Consider the following 21127-nt stretch of genomic DNA (forward strand, 5'->3'; position numbering starts at 1 on the left):
ATAAAAATATGAAATATTTCAAATACAAAATTAATTTTTATTTTTATAAACAAAATACTATTTTTTCTTAGACTTATTTTGATAATTTGTACAGAATTTTATTCAAATGTATAATTTCTATATTCATTTTGTATTTTATTATAATAAAAAAATAAATATATTGATAATAAATAAAAATTTTAACTTAAAAATTTTTTTAGGTTAAACAAGATTAGAAATTTATTTACAAATTATTAATACTCATCTATCACTATTATAAAAATAACACACTTGAAAACTCATAGTAAATTAATTATGTTATGATATATAAAATACACAGTTTATTTATTTATTTTTGTTTCATATTTTTGTTTTTTATAATGTTTATTATTTTTTTTACTAATTAATTAAATTTATTGTTTTATTTAATCCTAATGTGTTTGTAGTTGTTTAAGACTTTTTAGTTTTCTTTTCTAAAGAATTTGATTTACCAATCTTAGAAGGTATTAAAGATGTTAAATGATCAGGTAGCTTATACATAGCTTTCTTTTGTTTACTGCTTTAAGTTTACTTCATGTAAGAACTTTTATTGGCAGTATTAGCATTTGTCTGAGCATTTTCCTTGTTATTGAAAGACAAATTATTTGTATTACCTAAAGTTGAATTTCTTTAGCTGCTGCTTCGTTTTCTTCTATTTTTTTCGCTAACTAAAGTTGAGTTTGTGTTTATAGTTAAAGTTTTATTCTTCATAAAATTATTTTTTTGAATTTTTTAGCCTGTTATATTATTCAAAGATGTATTAACAGAACTCTCACTTATTGAATTTTTTCTAGAATTTCCATTTAATTAATTTTTCTTTCTTAATGCTTAAATATCATTTAAGAAATAATCTTAATATTTTTGTACTCTAGATAAACTAGAATCGTAATCCTAATATGTCCTTTCTTAGAAGCTCTTGGAATTATTTTGATCTTTCAAGATATCTACAAATAATTTATAATATAGCTTGAATTTAATTATAATTTTATTAATTACTTACTTGAATCAATAGAATAAGATCTTTTATCATAGATATGCCTGCTAAAAGATGACATCTAGTTAAAAGAGTTATTCGGACTAAGTTACTCTGATTTCCTTCCAATATTCAAAGACTAATTATTTTGTAATAAGCTCTCTCCTTAATGAAGACTCTTTCTGATTTTATCTTGATATAAAGCCTCGTCATAGTATGAGATTTTATTATTTTATTCTACAGAAAAAGAAGCATCAGCTTCTTCTTCTTATTTAATCTACTTTGATAGTCTTGTTAATTGGAAAGTGTTTTTATTACTATTACTGCTATTAAGAGCATTTGTTTCTAAGTCTCTCGAGTTCAAATTATATAGATTTTGATGATCATTTTTTATTTCAACTCTTGAACCACAGTTTGATTTATTTATTAAGTTATCAGTTTTTATTTTTGCACTATTCTAAGCAGATTGATATTCTAAACAGAATGACTCGTCTTTCATTTTTTCAATTATAAATGAATCCATCTTTTGCTATTCATTTTTACTGCTTTGAATACAAATTGCATCAACCTTAAGATCCTATAACTTCTCTGTAGATAATTTTTGATTTTGCTTTAATTAAGCTAGTTACTTACTAAAAGAGCCAGTAAAGTTAAAGTTTTCAAATGATTCATTAACTAAGTTCAATGTATTGTTAAATTATGAGTTATTATGAGTATTGAAAGCAGAAGGGATATTACTGGAATTAACTTTTTATTAGGAACTATACATTAACTAAGAATTATTTAAATTATTTTCTTCAATTATCTTATTTTATATTTTATTCTTAATGAAATCAATATTCTTATCGATTAACTCCTACTTTTCCTACTCAAGTCTTGCTACTACATCCTAAAGTCTTTTTTAAAATATAAAAATAATTTGATTTTTTAACAATTAAGCAATTATTAATCATTGAGTTTTTAAAAATGTTTATTAAAAATTTAATGAAATTAAATAAATCTTTAATGTCAATTTGAATTTTTTAAAAAAACAAATAAATAAATTACTTCTAGTTTTTATCTTTATACTAAGCACGTATATTTTCAATAGAAGTTTGATACATTTTTATTTATTCCTTATAATTACTTATTTTGCCCTCATATTTATCTTTCAACTACTTAAGAGCTACTTAAACCTTCTCATCAAACTTTATTTATTGATACTCTGCTTGCATTCTAATTAAGTCTTCATTTGTTTAATGCTATTGTTTCAAAAATTAAATTTCTTATCTCAATCTTATATTCTCTTATTGTAATACATTATTTGTATTTTTAACAATAATTAACTCATTTTAAAAATGCTCCTCTTAGCCTTGCTATGCAAATTATTTATTAATCAAAGATACATTTTAAGAATTTTATTCAAATAATTGATTTGAATTCAGCTTGTAGTTTTTATTTAGCATAGAGTATTAATTTTCAAAATCTTATTGCACTTATTTTTGATAAGAATTTGCATCATTTGAGTTTTAATAAGAGTCATAGTCCTCTTCTTAAATATTATTTTCTTCTTCATCTTCCTCTTCTTAACTGACATCTTTGCTATATTCGTTGCTGTTGAATCCTTCATGCAAAGCGTTATTAATATAGTCTGAGTCAAACCTTGATGTGCTATGTATGTCTTCTTTATTTAAAGATAGCTCGGTCTACTTAATAAATTATGAACAAGTTAGGTTATCTACATCTTCGTCCTTTTCAGTAATAATATTTTCATCATCTTCTTAATCTTCTAATGAGCTCAAGTTTTCTTAACTATTCTAATTGCACCCTTAATTAGTATTATATTCATTTAAATATGTGCTATTCACAACTACTTTATCCTTTTTACTCATTATTTATTTAAGAATTAACTTTTGCTTGAGTTATTTACTATTAAAATTAATAAGTGTATCAATTCTATCTACTTAGTTAACTATGCTATAAAATTTTGAACTTAATTTCAAATTCTATTGATGAATACGTTGAAAAATCCTAATTTAAATGATATGAGTTTTTGAAATTAATTTAAAATTTAATGCTCTAAACAAACTAAATACTATGAAAAGAATAAGATTATATTTATATTTTATAAATATTTTTTTCTTTCTGGCTTAAAAATAAACTTACTTATGATAATTTGTTTAAAATTTATTTTAAATTATCAGATACTTTTTTCTCTCAATATGTCTTCATTATTATAAAACAAATTTTAGTTTTCTGACATAATTTTAAGGATCATAGTCTTCTTAGTTAATTGAATGTCTTTTCATAGAATTATAAAAACAATTTTAATCAACTTTTAGATAAAATCTATTAAATATAAATATTAAAATACAATTATATAAAAAAAAATATTTTGATAGATTATTTGTTTGTTGAATAATCGATTTAAAATTAATTAAAAGCTTTTTTTTTGTCAAATATATCTATTGTTTAAATAGTATTAAATATTTTACTATCTAAAAAACTAAATAGGATTAATAAATAGATATTATTCTTAAATAATAAGTGAATTCTAAAGTTTTAAAAGCAATTATAATTTTTTAAAAATTATCATATTTGAGTTATAAAAAAAATTATATCGTTTATATGTTTTGGATTAATTTGAACTAATTCATTAAAAATAATACATTTTATTTTGTAGCTCTATCAATCATAATAGTAAGTTAATAACTCAAAAATAAATTAATTTGACTTTTATGTCATTAAAAATGATTATTTTAAAATAAAATTAGTAAATCTGTAAAATTAAAATTAATTAGTATTGAATTTTTTATCAATAAAATAGAAGAAAAATAATGATATAGATGAATTAAAAATATAAGAATATTTAAAATTTGTAAATTTTAGTATAAATAAACTTAACTAAGAATTTATCTATACTAATTTCTTATTTCACTAAATATTTAACAATATAAATTATTTTCTATTTTATAAGGAAAGTATAAATCCAATTAATATCAATATATATAAAAAATAATATTTAATAATTATCTCAAAAAATAAATAATTACAAAAAAACAACAGCTTGGAATTAAATTTTAATAAAAACACAAAACTCTTAAATAAGTAAATAAATGCAATTTGAAATAAATTAATTGCTCTTTGATGAAAATTAGCAGTCTAAATTATATTTTTCAGAATATTACCCAAATTCAGAAGAACCAACGAATCAAATAATAAGCAAAAGCTAAACAATATTCTAAATTCAATAAAAAAAGGCTTCTTAGGATAAGAACTTTGAAAATAATGAAATTTAATTAAATGAAGGAAATAAATTTTAATATTAATTTAGCATGTAAAGAACTTATTAATAAAAACATAATAATCTATTTGAAAAATTTAGTACAAAAGTTTATGACTTTTTTGCTTTAATAGAGAACAGTAACTAAGAATTATGAATTTATAACTTAAATAAAACACTTGACTTATTATATTTTTAAATATTTTTTTATGCTATAATATAATTTTAATATATCATCTTAAAATTATTGTTTCTTATTTTATTACTAAAGATCGTTATTTTATGTTGTTTTTATGACAAATTTTACTGTAATAAAAAAAAATAACTAACTTTTTAATTTATTTTGAAAGATTTTTACTAAATTAAAATTTAAATAATATTTTAATAAAATAAATATATGTTGATAACACTAATAAATAATAATTATATTTAAAAAGCATAAAAGCTAATCAATTAATTTATAAATTTTTAATTCAGAATATATTTCATAAAATATAAAATAAATTCCATTAAATTATTCTCAATATTTTCATAATTTAATTTTTATTCTTTTTAATTAATTTTTTTCATTAACTAAACGGCCTGTAGAATCTTTTTTTCTGAGAAATCTCGTGTAATTTTAAGTAATTGCTCATTAATCAACTGTTTTCTTAACTAACAAATCCACACTTTTTGAATGGCTGTTCTTTTACTTTATCTAATTATTCTCTGTAGTATTTTTCAAGGAAAATTTATGATTCCATTGAGTAAGTGAAATCTTCAAAAGCTGAATTCTCAACAAAGCTTCTGGAACTACGAATTTTAATTAGTTATTCTAATGTTTCTTATGAAACATCATAGAAGGCAACTCCTATCATAAATTCATATTTAAATTTTGAATCTTTAAGTTGTTCATCTTTGTAAGGATAATCTTCATCTCTATTTGTAAATTATATACATCTATGATTAATTTCTATCTTTAATCTATCAAACGTTATCATTCTATTAAGACTAGGAAGAATTTCCTTCCCTTAAGTAACTCTGGATAATTAGTTGATGAGTAAATTCAAGTTTGATTCTCCATCCAAATAATGGAATGTTTCTTTGCGTGTAAATTAATATGGATCATCTAAATCTATCCCCCTCAAAGCCATTAAGGCTTTGCTTTAACCACTTAATTTCATCTCAAATTCAAGTGTTTAAAAGTTAAATTTGTGAATTGAAAAGGCAAAAAATCTATTAGGATCTATCTTTCTAACTTCTTAAACTGCCCACTATTCAAATTTTTGATAGTTTAAATCATATTATTCTTGAAGCTAGTTTACTTAGAGAGTTATAGCCTTTTATTAGCCTTCTTTTATAAAAGTTGGGATTTCTTTCTAATATTCTTTAAGTGCTAACGAAAGCATGTAATATTATTCATCGTTGATAGATTATGCCCTTTTTATAAGAGGTCCTAAATCTTTAATAGTTGGCCTAATATTTCCATAATGCAGTAGTAAAATACCATCTTTTTTATAATATTCCATATGATTAATTTATCTATTCAATTTTTTTAAAGCATTATCATCTTATACTTTGAAAGTAAAATCAATACAAAATCCTCCATAGATAAAAAATTAATTTGCGCAATTCTGTAATTCCCAAAACATGGGCGTAAAAGAGCACTGTTTTGATCCATAATTATATCTAGATTATCAAAATTAATAAATTATTATAAAAATAAAAATATTCTTATTACTTTTAAAAAATGGCTAAATCTGTGTTTGAGTTTTAATTTTATTTATCATCTTCTTCCTCCATACTTGTTAAGTCAGTATTAACTCTACTAAATCTGGTAATAAGTGTTTATTCCTGAGAAATAAGCGGAGAATTACTAATACTTGGTGTAGAATATTGTTACTCATACTAAATTCCCTATGCTTTTAATAGGTTCTCCATAATTCTTTTCGTTTTTTCAAGTAAGCTATCATTTTCTAAACTCATTTTAAAAAGGAAACTAAAAATAAGCTAATTATCTTTTATTTAACTTAGGTTTGTAAATTAATTGACTCACTGATTCAGTGATTGATTGATATTAATTTATTCGAATTTTTAATAATATAAATAGCATCATTGAGTCTATATCTGGATTTTATAATTAAACATGAAATAATAAAAATTGTTATCATACAAAATAAATTTTTGTTATAATTTGATTCTTTTTTTCTTTATTTATTCTACTAATTCCAATATAAATTGAAATAGACAAAATTCTTTTTTTTTTTTTGAAGCTTTCGAAAAATTTAAGATTTACATCAATCTATTTATTTATCAAAATATTTGAAAAGAATAAGTCATTTCTTTAATAATGTAACAAAACATACATTTTGATGGCCAAAGTATGATATTATTTTTTTTTAATTTTAATTTAAATTACTCTTATCTCAATTATAATTGAAAAGAAGTTAAAAAAAATATAAATTTTAATAAAATTTGGTTTTACCAAATACCATCAAAATGATTTAATCATTTAATTTTCAATCATCTTAGTAAACTAAATAGTTAATTTACTATTTTTTTTGTGTTTTTTTATATATAATTTTTTGTTAATCATTAATACTTATGAGGAATAAAGAATTTTTTTAGAATGTTTCTAGAATGAATCATATTAATCTAGAAAATTATTAAATATACATTACTGATTTATTTAACTAGTTTCTAATCATAAATAATTGTTAATAATACAAAATTTCAAATGAAAAAATATATTTAATATTAGCACTTTTATATTTATTAATCTAATTCAATAATAAATCTTTCCTAAAATTTCTTTTTATAAATATTTCATCCTTCAAAAAAACTCAAAAATTTAATCTCTGTTGAGAAAGTCTAGAAAAAAAAAAGCATCAAATAAAGCAAAATTTACATATTTTTGAGTTAATATCATAAAAATTAAAAAAAAAGCATTAAACTGATTTATTTTTAATTATTTTATTTGCTTTCAAATGAGAAAAATAATTTCTTAAACAACTGTATTTTCTTTTTAACTTAATTTATATTTTCTGTTATCTCAAATTAAAAATTCTATCTTTTATTTACCTAAAAAATAATTTAATTTTCGTATAAAATATATTTAAAATTTTAACATAATATGACAAGATGGTTTAAAAATATATTAAACAAATAGTTAATTTATTTTTTTAAATAAAATAAAAATTTCATATTTGAATTTTATATTCATTATTTTTTACGTTTAATCGATAAATCTATAAAAATAATGATAATTAATTAAATTGTAGATAATATTTACTAAGCTTTTAGCTTGATAGATGATTAATTAAAAAAAAAATATTGTAAAGTTGAACAAAAGAGTAATCAAACATAAGAATTAATGAATTAATTTTACAATTATATTAGTAGTGTTAAATATATGTTTACAAGTATTTTTTACAAAAGACATTTAGATATAATAAATATATTAAGCATAATATTAGGAAAATTAAATATAAAGTTTATTTTTTTGTATAATTGATTGGTTTATAATGAAATTTAAATTATTTATTTGTTGTTTTTTTTAAATATTTTTTTATACATCAAAAACTATTTTTACGTAAGTTAAAATATCTCAACTTTATTCTAAAATTTCAGAAGAATCTTGAGCTTGCTAATTAAGTTCTGCGAAGTATGCAGGCACATATCTATTTAGAGTCTTTATGTATACATCTTCTTCTTTTTTAGTGAAATTAAAGAGATTTTAATATTAACTATTTGCAAGTAGATCATAAGTAACTTGGCTTATTAAAATTTTTCCTCTTTCTCCATTACTTTCCATTTTATTTGCTATAGTGACATCACTACCATATACATCATACCTAACTATATCAGTACCAATAACACCACCAATAATTCTACCCTAAATACAAATTTGAATTGTTAGCCTTTAAATTAGAAAATAAAAAAATTATTAATTTACAGTGTGAACACCTATACGCATATCTAATTCTTCAAAATTAATTATTGATCTAACATTCCTTATAATTCTTATCATTTCAAGTCCCATGTAAATAACATTTTTAGCCTCTTCTACAATATTTCTTTTGTTGATATCATTGAAGCTTAGTACAACATAGCAATCTCCTATTGTGTATAACTTAAATAAATTTAGATACTAAACACTTCTATCGAATTCGTAGAATAAGCTTCTAAGCATTTTAACCACTTGTTCTGGTTGAACCTGACTAGAATACTTTGTGAATTGAGAAATATCTGCAAATAATATAGTCACATTATCTATCTAATCAGTTAATGACATTCTTTCTGCTTAACGATTGTTTAAGAACTTATCCAAAATCTATTTTAAATAATTAAAAATTTTATCAATAAAATAAATAAATAACTAAATCAAAATCAAAAGTAAAAGTTAAAATAAAAATAAAAATAAGTAAATAATAATATTTACATGAAGAGGAAGTAAATTATTAAGTAAGGAAGCTTGTTGGTTATTTTTTCTTTTGAGTATTTAGTAGGTATTGAAGTTATTAATTTAAAGTCCAAGAAGAATGTAATTAAAAATTCCATGAGCTACACCCCCATATATAAAAAAGTAGATGACATAAATGACTATGTTACTTTCGTTAGCTAAGATTATCCAGCTTATAAGCAATATTATGTAAAAAAATAAATTTATCTCAAACCTTTGGTTATTTAAAGAAGCTAAGGTTATTAGTAAAAAGAAACTTTCTGCAGCTTGTAGCTACCAAATCTATTCTATTAGATTTTATTCTAATCCATTAAAGTGGAAAGAAGATGACTCAAAAATAACACTGATAATTCCAACTATATATAGCACGTAAACATATTTTCTGAAGAGTAAGGTATTATCTTGAAAGTATTTATTTTTTACAATATAGTATAAAAACAATAATGAAATAAACAGTCCTCTAAAGCTTAGCACTACAGCAAAATTATTGAAAATAGCTAAATTAAATAGTTGTAAAATAGTTTTTATACTGTAAGACCTATTAATTATCAGAAATATAATCAGAAAAATTTTATTAAATCATTTTATTTAATTATTTATAAAAATTAATTAAAAATTATTAGTATTTTTATATAAAAATAATGTAAATTTATATTAATTAAGCCTAAAATACTCACTCTTAGTATAATAAATAGTTTTATTTAAAAAATATATATAAAAATTTTTATCATAATGGTTTGTTGGTTTGTTTTTGAGGGAAGAAGGTATAGAATATTAAATATTTTATTTAAATAATTAAAAAGAGAAATATTTATTTACAAAAATAAGCAAGTGATTCTATTTTGTCTATACTATATCTAGTCTTTATGAATTTATGAGCTAAACTGTAAAACATAAGGATTCTTTGAGTCTAGGTATGGGATGAAAAACTAAAAAATTATTTATTTAAAAGTTAATTGAACTATTTTGAGAAATTTGTATAAAAGATTAATTTACTTTCTTCTTAAATGAAATGAGATTTTCCTGAGTTTATTTTTCTTCTTCAAAATCATATAAGTCAAATAACCTATCATTTTCTATATATTCATCTTGTATTTCATCATTTTACTTATAAGATAAGTTGCATTAAATAACTAATTGCTGCGCAGATTAATTTAAGTTATTATGGATTGATGGGAAGACTTCGCTTCCTATTTCTACTTTTGACTCTTTTGATCTTTATGAATTTAAAGCACTTTTTATATTTAAACCTCTAATCGAATTTCTTTGTACAAAACGAGTAGCTGAATGACGCTCTATGTTAGTTTTACTTTCTGGTTTAAGTAGTTAATCAATATTTTTTTCTACAGAATTTGAATGTTAAATTTAATGAGGAGAATGATCATTCATCAGTCTTGTAATTTTCCTTTGCATTCTTCTTCTACCCTAAATTTGAATAAATATTATATATATATTTGGCATGTATAACTAATTATAAAAATACATAGTTATTTTAAAATGTGTTTGGATCTAGCAAGCCATTCGGTTCTATATCTTAAATTTTCGAAATAGGATCTTCTTCGTTAAATTTTAATAGATAACTATTTTCTGTTTTTTCGTTTTGCGTTTTGCCATTAACTTTATTAACACTTACAACTTCATCATTTTAAATTTGATCATTTGAGTTCTTTTTGAAATTTTCAATGTCTTCATCTTCATTATTATCTGCATCTGTTGTAAATTTAGCATTATTTTGGTTACTATTTTAAAGTGGTATATATAATTCTTCCTGAATAGGGGCAAATCCACTATTAATTATAGAAGGGTCTATTTGGAGTTTTTTATACATTTAATTGAAATTTAGAGATTTATCAATTTTTTAATTAGAATCAAGATCCTTCATGGAGACTTTTGAAGTTTCTTCTTCTATTTCATTTAATGTATTCTTTTTAACAATCTATTGCTATTGCTATTTATCATCATTTATAGTTTAATTGCTATCGCTTTAAGGACCATGAGTAGCTGCTGTGCTTTGATTTTTGGATCTTACTCCGTCACTACTATTAAATGGAAGAGAATTCTACTTTAATGTAATTAATTTTTCTTCATTTTCTGTTTTATTTAAAAAAAACTATTAATAAACTATTTTATAACACTTTTGTACTTTCTGGAGATGGAATGTTAGATGTATTTTTCTTATATTATTTAGTTCTCGAATTATTTCTAAAGGGAGAGTTTGGATTTTGTCTAATTGTTGATTTTTTACCCTTATCATATTGAGTTTATTTTTTAAAAGTTTGGTAAAGTGTTGTTTTTAGTGTTCTCCTCTTGTCTTATTTTATTTAATTTTTTTTATTTTAAAATATTTAAAATGTTTCTAAAACGCCTTTGCCCTTAGCCTTTATTAAGATAATAAATAAGATTTTAAATTAAATGAATAAATTATTTTAAATTTAAATTACTTCAACATTTTTTTGTTAGTAACTATATCCTTATTCTTGAAGGAACTAATTAATTTAATCAAAGGCTTATTTTGAGAGTGTAATTTTACCATTTTCTCCTGTAGACATTACTCTACTTGTAGTATTTACTGTATCGCCGATTAATGAAAATTGAGGTTTATGGTAACCAATTACACCTGCCATGACCTTTCCATAATGAATACCAATTTTAATAACCATAGATTATCCTTGGCTGCCCCATTTAATATTTTAGACATAGTTTTTCATATCGAAAGCTAAATTAATCATTCTTCTTACTGGATTAATCGCATTAGCTTTTTTCCTGCTATTTTATTCTTCAACAGATTTTAAGCCCTATTTTATATTATATTTTCATGAATGTTACTCAACTATTTTAAATTGTAATAAATTACTGCTGCACAAACATAACTATTTCCGACCGTCTCTATCTTTGTTACATCATTAGCTGAACATAAATTGTCAAAGTATCTAAAAAGGTTGTCTAAAAGCATAACAATTTTTTCGTTTTCACTTTAAGAAATTTCATCAAAGTCACAAATAAGTAAAAAAAGTACTGCTACTTCTCCTTAATCTTCAGAAATTTAGTTTCTGCTCTCAGTATTTTCGTTGCTTAATTATTCTATACAATTAAAATAAATAAAATATTTATTAAAATTAAAAGATATTTTAATAAGTGTATTTATTATCATTTGAAAATGCTTTAGTTAGCATTATATATTTATTAATTTATTACCCGCACTTATCCTTTCCCTGACAAATTTAGGAAGGAGAATTGATAAGACGTTATTTACTTTTTATGTTTCTTATTGCATCTTGCTAAATTGTAAAAAGTTATTTCTCTCAGTTTATTCAAGCTGTTTATTTAAGAAAAAGTAAATTTATCAAAAAAACTATCAATATGAATTAATAGATTACAGTGTATTTCTAAATGAGCAGAGTCACCATGAAATTTAAAATGTAAATTACTGCACAAATCAGAACATAAATACTAACACTTGATTCACTTTAAGAAGAGCTAGTCTAAGCAATCATTAGGGGTATAAAAATAATATTTTGCATTACAGAGCCAATACAGATAAGGTGAGGCTTAGCAATTATTGCAAAATTCATATTATAAGAGTAGATGATAGAAACTAGCATTAGATTAGTAAATGAAACCAAATCTTATATTATTTTAAATAGAATTCTAAAGAAAAAAATGCTTATGTTCATTTAGAAAAATAGCTTATTTCTCTTCGTTATGAGAACTAAAACAAGTATAAAAATCACTACTATTGAAATTGATTGAGGAATAATCTAATTTTATTTAAATATAAATTTATTAATAAGAGTTTTGCAAAGTATTTTTTCACAGTTCAAACAATTCAATTTTTTGAAAAGTATGATTAAAAATGAATATTAAAATTATTTAACTAAATTACCAAATTTTAGAATTTATCAGTTTCTTGTTTCATAATGACTTGATAAGTTATGACTCCTATTACAGTTAGTATAGTTTCCAAGAAGAAAAGAATAGATATCTAGCTTCTCATATTAAATTTTTCCCACTGCTTGACTAGGTTTTCTAAGAATTTTTTCTCTAAATCTCTATTCTTAAATTTAAGAGAAACTTTACTCATGTCTTACTAACTAATAGAAATTTCTTCGCTTTGTATAACTGTTTAAAAAAGAAATTAGATTTATTAAATATTAAAAAAGTAAGTAATAAGAAATTTTAATTAACCCTTTGACGTGAGGCTCTATATTAAAATTATAGAATGTAGAGGTATCGAATTTTTAAAAAATATAATGAAATTTTTTTCCAAATCATTCTCACCCTCAATAGTTAGGACCCCCCACCTGAAAGAGTTAATTTCATATATTCAAATTTTTTAATCATAACTATCGATTTTATTGAAAAAATATTTAATAAAGAATTACGATTTTGCAAGATTTAATCCATGTTTTCTTGCTTAGATCCTTTGAATATCTAGTTTAAAATTTTTGAAAGATGGTTTTCTATTATAAGTTTATAATAAACAAGACCATTTTCTGGCTTATTGTTCCTTGCAGCTTTTTCAAGGTAGGTCTGACGATTAAATTTGAGTTCATTCATTTCTCCTTTGTATTTTAAATTAGATTAACATTCAATTTAGTTTTAATAAAATATATAAATATATTTAAATTAAATAACGAACCTTTGATTTCAGAATACAATTCACGATCTATGATATATGGAAAAGGAAAGAATTTTTGTATGTACATGTTGTTCTCTAAAAATATTTAGAGGATAACTGCAAACATTGCTAATGAGAAAATAGTTATGTACATTTGAGGTGATTGGATCATTTCACCCAATTCTACGAAATTAGAGGGATTTTTATCAATCATAGCACCAAAAGACAAATAAACAATTACTCCTATAAAATGAAAAACATGACTGCAAACTATTTCAAAGTAAGACTGGTTATTTGCTATGTTAAATTTTACTTATGACCAAAAAGTAATCATAATTAATCCTAATCTTTTAAGAACTATTAAACTGTTATCCTTTCCATTCGTCTGAGATCCAAAATTGAAATTAAAATAGCATATTACAAACAATATTAATGACTCCAAAAAGCTATGTCCAACAACCTTTCAAATAAAAATGTTTAATTAAAAATTTAATTTTGAAATTATATTTATTTACTTTATATAAAAATAGCATAGTCTTCTTTTTCTTAAAAACTTTTATATTATACTTGAATTATTCAACAATTTAGTCTTAATTTTTAAACTGTTAGTAATGTTTAAAGAGCCTATACTTTTTGTATGTATATGGGATGATGGAGAAGATAAAAAATACAGTATTGTAGTTTAATATATCATAGCCACTAAATAGACTACTTGCATATGTACAGTCAATCAAGTTGAAAAATAAAATCATGTAAGCAAGCAAAAATGATCTATAAAAGCAGTATAGCAACAATTCTTCATAAACTTCAGAGAAAAACCTGGATGTCAAGAATATAAGTCTTGATAGAGTTTTAAAATCCCTTTTTAAATAATTAATTTATTCAATTTTAGATTTCAAACATTTATTAATTACTTAACAATAATATCTCCTAACTCAGATATAGTAGCCTTTCTGGAATTTTCTATTTAAATGCTTACATCAGTCTCCTACATCATATGGCAATCATTATATGAATCACCAACTGAGAGGGTTTTTTAATTACCAGGAAAGGTTTATTTTACCAAACGAACAAACCACGATTTTTATTAAGGTGTTAAATCATAACCAATCACAGATTTTGCAAAATAAGATAAAAAACTAAAATGATCCTTCAGGTAATTATCTGAAAAAATAGTGATAAGAGATTTTCCTGAGATAAAAATGGAGTACTGAGGAAGATTCTTTATCAATAAAGAAATTTTATGAAAAGAAAATTAAATAAAATAAATTTATAATTAATTACCTTTTCTAAATTCCAAGCAGAAGTTGAGCGCTTTCTTGTCTGTCTTTTATGAAAGTTACTTTAGAAAAGTGAGCTATTTTCTATAAGGGAATTCTATTTATAGTAAGAAAGCTTAGTGAATTTTAATAAAGAACATTTAAATAGAATATTTATTTACTTTATGATGTACATCTCTTTAAAATTAGTTCTGTGATTAGTTGAGACTCTTTGGAGTTGATAGTTTATCATCCTTCTCTTTTGGAGAATTCATATTTTACCCGTTGTGGTTTTAACCATTTTGTGTCAAATTTATTTGAGAGTGGTTGTTATTGTTGTTACTACTATTATTAATAAGCTATTTTATGTTATTTTACACTTCCTAAAAATGGCCTCCACTCTTTTCTTTCGATGCAAAAATACTTTTAAAAAGCTATAATTACTGTCTTATCTGCATTTTCAAAACTAATTTTAAGACAAAAAATCAATAAAAAAGCTATTTTTAATAAGAACTTACAATCAGAGTCTTCAGAGTTAAGATGAAGTACTTATTAATCGTTTTCTACAAAACCTATTTGATAGGCTACTCCCAAATTATTTTCAAAGTTATCTCCACTCAACATCCAGGTACCAATACCACTCACATTTAGACTATGTATGAGAGGTTCAACATCTGGCCTTATTTTTTCTTGTAAACCTAGGACACATATTAATTCTAAATCGTTTTCAATAGAATTATAAATCTCCTCTCTTTGATCTACATTTGTAATTAAGTTTTTATGCGCGTTTTCATATTTTTAAACATATTCCATGCATTAATCTTCTGTGAGCTCCCTTTTCATGTAAATCATTCTCCTCATACCTTAACTCTCCATAACCCCTAAAAATATAAATATTTGAGCAAAAAATTTGGATATATTTTATAATTACTATTAATCTTTGAGAGTTTCTCGTTCTCTACTATGTTATTTTTAAGATTTTCTGGTAAAGTCTAGCCTAATCCTTATCTGACAATTAAAATTGCACCTGAAATACTATCAGAATTAGGATCTCTGATAAGGACTGACATTCTTTTTCTCTTTTCAGTGTATTCGTTCACAGCAAGCACATGATAATCTTTAATTTTTTTGCATATTTTTAAGTGAAAAGTTGGCTATAACCCCTTACTAGAGTTGTTCCATTTGAATTAATATCCCAAACATTCTGCAAAGTTCATAATTTCCTTTTTTTTATTTTTTAAATTATAAATAACAAATATAAAATTAACTCATTTATGAAAAGGTTTTTTTCACACAAAATGATAAAATTTGTTAAAATTTTAAAAACCTATTCAAAAAAAAAAAGATATTTCAGATATAGAATAAAAAATTAAATGTATTAATTAAAATGTAATTATTTATGCAAAAACCAATAATACTTTACAATTCCAATAAAAGAAGAAGAAAAAATTAATATAACAATATTTTACTTTCTCAATTTTAAATAGGGAGTTCTTTTTTATTTATTATTGTTGAGCGTCTTAGCTTCTCTCTATACCAGTATTAGTTTAGTGGCATAAAATCAGAGAAAGTATAGCTTAGTGGTAGTAGCCATCATATTCATCAAAAAGGTTTTACATAAAAATTTACTCTTCAGAAGTGTGGATATGCATGTCAGACTCTGTTTGACTAGTTTATCTTTTACCATGGAAATTATTAGAGCCCTCCAAACCTTATTTCAAATTAGAAGGACTGTAAATTGTGGGATCAACTTGAATATTCAAATTTTCTTTCTTTAATTTCTCTTCATTGCTTTAATAGAATGTTGAAGGCTATCTATTTTGGTTCCTACTTTTACCTTTGATTTCTATTTCTTTTTCTTATTCATCGCTATTGCTAATAGCTAAATTAGATTTTATAATATCTTTTTCTTCCTCTTCTAAATTTTCATTGTCAAATATACCATCACTGTCATGTTTCTTTCTATGTTATGTCAAATATGTTATACTTGCTTTAAAAGAAGTACTATCTTAAGAAGCTTTAACTCCATTAAACTCAATCTTTTCTTCTGTTAATTCTGTTGGAAAGTTAGTTTGCTCAATAATTGAACTTTTAATTGATTTTTCAGCATTAGTTTCTTTTTCATAATTTGGTAATACTTTTTTCAATTTTTCATGATCTGGGAGCAAATACAAAGAATCCTTTATGAAAATAGATTTTACCTATTTTTATTTTAATTTAAAATTTTTATAAAATGAACAAAAAAAATACAAAGACAAATTTAAGAAATTATAAAAGATTTTTTATCAATAAATGAATAGTTTCTAATAGCAATCAATCTATTTTTTTTTATTTAGAGTAGAAATTTTTGTTTAAAAATTAATTTTGATAGATATTAGTGATATGAAAGAAGGTTTTTGTAGATAAAATGCAATATATTTTTTATGATTAGGAGGAATAAATATCTAAAATATTAGTTAGTTTATTTAAGATTTTTCAAATATTCCTTTATTTTTTGAAAATTATTTATGAATTTAGAAAACCCTGAATTTAAATAAATGTAAATAAAATGTTGTAAGAAACTGTATAATGAAAACAATTAAAATTACTTCAAACTTATCTTCAGTTATAGTTCCTGTTTTATCAAAAAATACGTGATTTGTTAGTGAAATGTCAGAAATAGAAACACTTCTTGTAAGTTTATAAATATCATCACTTTATTAATTTTATTATTTTTCTTCAGGTTATATATCATTCAAACATTCTTCTTAAGCACTATTTTTATTTTATATATTCTAAGGATTAATTAAGTTATTTTATTCTTATTGTTACTATTATTATTACTATTACTATTACTATAACTACTGCTTTTGCTATTGCTAGACTTTATTTTAAGAATTTATTTGCTTTTTATACTTATAAAATTTCCATGATTAAAAAATATCATTAATCATGTCAATAATATCTATTGTAGCATAAAATAAGGGAGGAAGAATATTTAAATAGTCCATCAAGTAGCTTATTATATATAGTTAGACATATTCAATTTGATAATTTTAGTTATTTGTATAATTACAGGGTTGGAAATAAAGAAATAGCATTGAAACCTATTTTTATTTAAAATAAATTAAATATTTAAATAATCTGCCAATAAATATTTTACTAAAATATTAAAGATTATCTGGAACAAAGAAATTGTGTAAAATGTTTAAGCTTTGCTAGCGAAAAATGATTTTCTTAGAGAAGTCATGCCTCTTGATTGCTTAAATATTCTGCAATCGTGACCAGCATAAATTACAAGCCCATAAACCCATTTGCAATTCCTTAAAATTGATCCTCTAAAAATGACGTTATTATTATCTATTTCTTCTCCTTTTGGGTCTTTTGATAGTTTTATAAATCCCTTAAAGCCATCCTTTAATTTTAAAGACGAATACTCTAGTTTCCCATTCAATATCTTTCTATACTCGAAAACACTTTATTTTATTTTAGATCCATCTGAAACTTTTTATTTTTGAATTAAAAGAACATTTTTAAAAATTTTTAAAATTGATTTCTTTTATAATTAATTATTACTTGATGTAACCATAGTTGGCTTTTTTATAATTTCGTCGCAAATACCTTTAACTAATTAACAATCAACAGAAATTTTTCCACCCTTGCTCTCAAGGATTAATAAATCAGCAGGAGATACTTGACCCCGTTTTAATATCACAATATCTCCTAATTGTAAATCTTTCCAGCACACTTACTCCACAATTTATATTTTTTCTGAGTTGTATTTCTAAAGTTTTTCCTCCAAATTCTATTCTTCAATTTTTTTGTCTTGAAGTGTCCTCTTTTTATTAATGTTTGCTTAGCTATTACTTGCATTATGAGGACGTCTTGCTATAAAAGCTCCAGTATTATTTATATTTATACTTTAACTCAAATCTTTTTAATTCTTAATTTTTTTAATATTCGGATTATTGATATTTTAGCCATTTGCTGTTTGAATCTATTTTTAACTTGCCATATACTGGTTAGAATTTGTCTTTACTACCAAAGCCTAATTTTACTACTGCTTTTATAATTCACTTGCATATTTTGTTAGTTAAGGAGGTTAAGAGGGGATATTATTATAGCTCTATTGATTTGAGTTTTCTGTTGGATAATAATTTAAAAAAGTTATTAATAAAATAGATAAAAAATCTAAAAATAATTTCTATGATAAAAAATAAAAATATGAAATAGCTTTAACTGGTGTTTAGAAATTTTTGTTAATTTATTTTATGATCAAGAGATTCATCAAATAATCATATTTCAAAATAAATTTAAATAAAAAATTTTGATGACCAAATAATTATTAATTAATTAATTAATTTAGAAAAAAATGAAATAAGCAAAAAAATTATTTTTTTATTTATTTATTTACATTAGCTGTATAGATTTTAGTAGTTGACTGTGCCATTTACATTTGCTGAGTAAAATGAATTAAAATTGCTTAACTATTAATTGGGATTAAAATTTTGAATCTATTAGTTGTTGATCCCAAATGACATTGAGCCTGTATTGCTTTCTTTTGGTAAAATCTTTACATTCTCTAAGTTATTGGTTCCCAAATTATTTAAAATGTTATTAACTTTATTATTTTTAATTAAGTAGGGATCATTTACTGGTGAACCCTCCCTCTTTTCAACTAAAACCGGCTCTTTACCTGATTGCAAAGCTGAAATATTCTACTGATTGTCTATTGGGATAAACTAAGATTTTGCTTAGATATTATTTGTATTAAAATTACTAGAATTAGCATTGTTATTATTGCTATTTAGGTTATTGCTAACCACCATTTATTACTATTCTCTATTCAACTAACTTATCTAATTAATAATATCTGAATTAAATGCTTTCACTTTCTAATATGTCTTCTTTAAACTTTTAAATTTGATACACTATAAGTTATTTAAATCATATTCTGATTTTTTCTTTTGAAATTCAAAGAAAACTTCTCTCATAAAAAATACAATGATGCTAATAAACATAGGGATAAGGTAAATCTGAAATAACTCTTGTCTATTTATAATTAAATGAAAATCAATAAACAATTTGCGATCAATTCATAACCAACTAATGCTTCTTGATACTCAGTAATAAGGAAATTAATAAAATATTTTAGATTATTAAGAAGTTGAGGAAAGAAATAAAGTATGAAGAAGTTGGCTAGGAATTTAGATAAAGAATGAATGAATAAATATTTACAATGTATAACTGTATATATTTTCAAGTAAAAAAGAACTAGCGGTCCCATAAATATACCCAAGGAGAGCAGTGAATAAAATTAACCATGTGCCAATTCTTTTAATGTACTTCAGCAACACTCTGGGAAAGAATCCAAACAACTTTTATTTATTTATTTATTTTTGAGAAAATGAATTTGCATATTTAATATAAGGTTTAGTTAGAAATTCTACTAGCAATTAATTAACTCATTTAAATAACTATTAAATTTTCTTGTTTGTTTTCTTTTCTTTTTTTTTTTGATTTATTTTTTTACTTATTTTGATAGGAGTGAAAAAAAAAATTGCCTTATTTTAATTAAGATATATTGCATAGAATTCATATGAACAGTTTGTTAATTATAAGAATTACTTCTATTTCGGTAAGACCTATTTTGTTATTCATGCTATCCTTCACGCTGCTAAATCCTTAAAGTTGAAGAACTTCGCCATTTTCTAATTCCATCTATTTATATTTAAAACATTTTGACTTACATGATTTTATTTTTAAAGTATTTTGATCATCTCAAATAATTTTAATTATTCTGATAATGCTAGCTATTTAATAAATTAATGCCTTGCAAATCTATGTAGACTAATGCTTGATTTTTAGATAATTATTAAACAAAATCTATTACAATTTTATCATATTTCTTTGTTGACTTTGGAATAAAACTATCGCTTTCATCTATATCGTCTCCACCTAAAAATATAATATTCTTGAGTTAGTTAAAGAGTTTGCCTACTATTTATTTAATCATATTTGCTCTCTCTCTTTTTATTGCTTTTCTTTTATTTTTTAGATGAAATTAATTCAGTATATTCTTTTGTTTTGTTTTATTATTCTTTCAAATTTTCTTTTAACTTGAATTAACAAACAAACAAATAAACAAAATAAACATACATATTTTACAAATAAACAAAAACAAGCATGCTTTTAAACATTAAAATTTATATCAATCAATACTGATTAAATAAAAGTTTTTCTAATAAATATTATTGATTTACATATATTTAAACAGTGTACACTCATGTCCTACTTATTAAAGTAAGAATCGCTAATATTGATTTTTCTACATGTATTACTTTTGTTTCTCTATCAATTCTTTACTTTACTTTTCTTGAAATAAATTATTAAATTTCCTATTGTCATAACATAATTAATTTTCATAAAATAAGCTTATTTATGAATATAACTTTATGATGTTTTTTATTTACATCTACTGCCATAGGAACTTACTAAATTTTCAGGCTTTTCATTCCAGTCATGAAATCTAACAGAAAAATTTTAAGTTGCGTTAATGATTAATAGCTTTAATTTA

The 21127-nt window shown here is 22.5% G+C and overlaps 3 protein-coding genes across 3 annotated transcripts; all 3 read right to left on the reverse strand. All coding sequences in view use genetic code 6, as the record gives it.

The window, feature by feature from the left end:
• Positions 1-339: 339 nt before the first annotated feature.
• Positions 340-2862, reverse strand: TTHERM_00371090 (hypothetical protein; the record flags this gene model as incomplete). Its single annotated transcript, XM_001009539.1, has 3 exons — positions 340-962; positions 1019-1887; positions 2039-2862. 3 exons carry the CDS (start codon positions 2860-2862, stop codon positions 340-342), a joined length of 2316 nt encoding a protein of 771 aa, XP_001009539.1.
• A 2029-nt stretch (positions 2863-4891) lies between these two features.
• On the reverse strand, positions 4892-6218 carry TTHERM_00371070 (hypothetical protein; the record flags this gene model as incomplete). The annotated part of the gene is made up of 2 exons (XM_001009537.3): positions 4892-5921; positions 5974-6218. 2 exons carry the CDS (start codon positions 6216-6218, stop codon positions 4892-4894), a joined length of 1275 nt encoding a protein of 424 aa, XP_001009537.1.
• Positions 6219-7839: 1621 nt separating this feature from the next.
• On the reverse strand, positions 7840-20271 carry TTHERM_00371060 (adenylate and guanylate cyclase domain protein; the record flags this gene model as incomplete). The annotated part of the gene is made up of 27 exons (XM_001009536.2): positions 7840-8127; positions 8188-8565; positions 8674-9232; positions 9514-9623; positions 9691-10119; positions 10178-10785; positions 10838-11072; positions 11136-11489; positions 11549-11775; positions 11890-12010; positions 12072-12452; positions 12578-12813; positions 13077-13256; positions 13334-13772; positions 13828-14173; positions 14227-14534; positions 14597-14689; positions 14754-15037; positions 15090-15452; positions 15503-15794; positions 16041-16772; positions 17160-17657; positions 17714-18054; positions 18127-18693; positions 18965-19602; positions 19789-19928; positions 20179-20271. The coding sequence occupies 27 exons, from the start codon at positions 20269-20271 to the stop codon at positions 7840-7842; spliced, it is 9240 nt and encodes a 3079-aa protein (XP_001009536.2).
• Positions 20272-21127: the final 856 nt, after the last annotated feature.

The sequence above is a fragment of the Tetrahymena thermophila genome (assembly GCF_000189635.1).
Source record: "Tetrahymena thermophila SB210 genomic scaffold scf_8254777, whole genome shotgun sequence".
NCBI lineage: Eukaryota > Ciliophora > Oligohymenophorea > Hymenostomatida > Tetrahymenidae > Tetrahymena > Tetrahymena thermophila.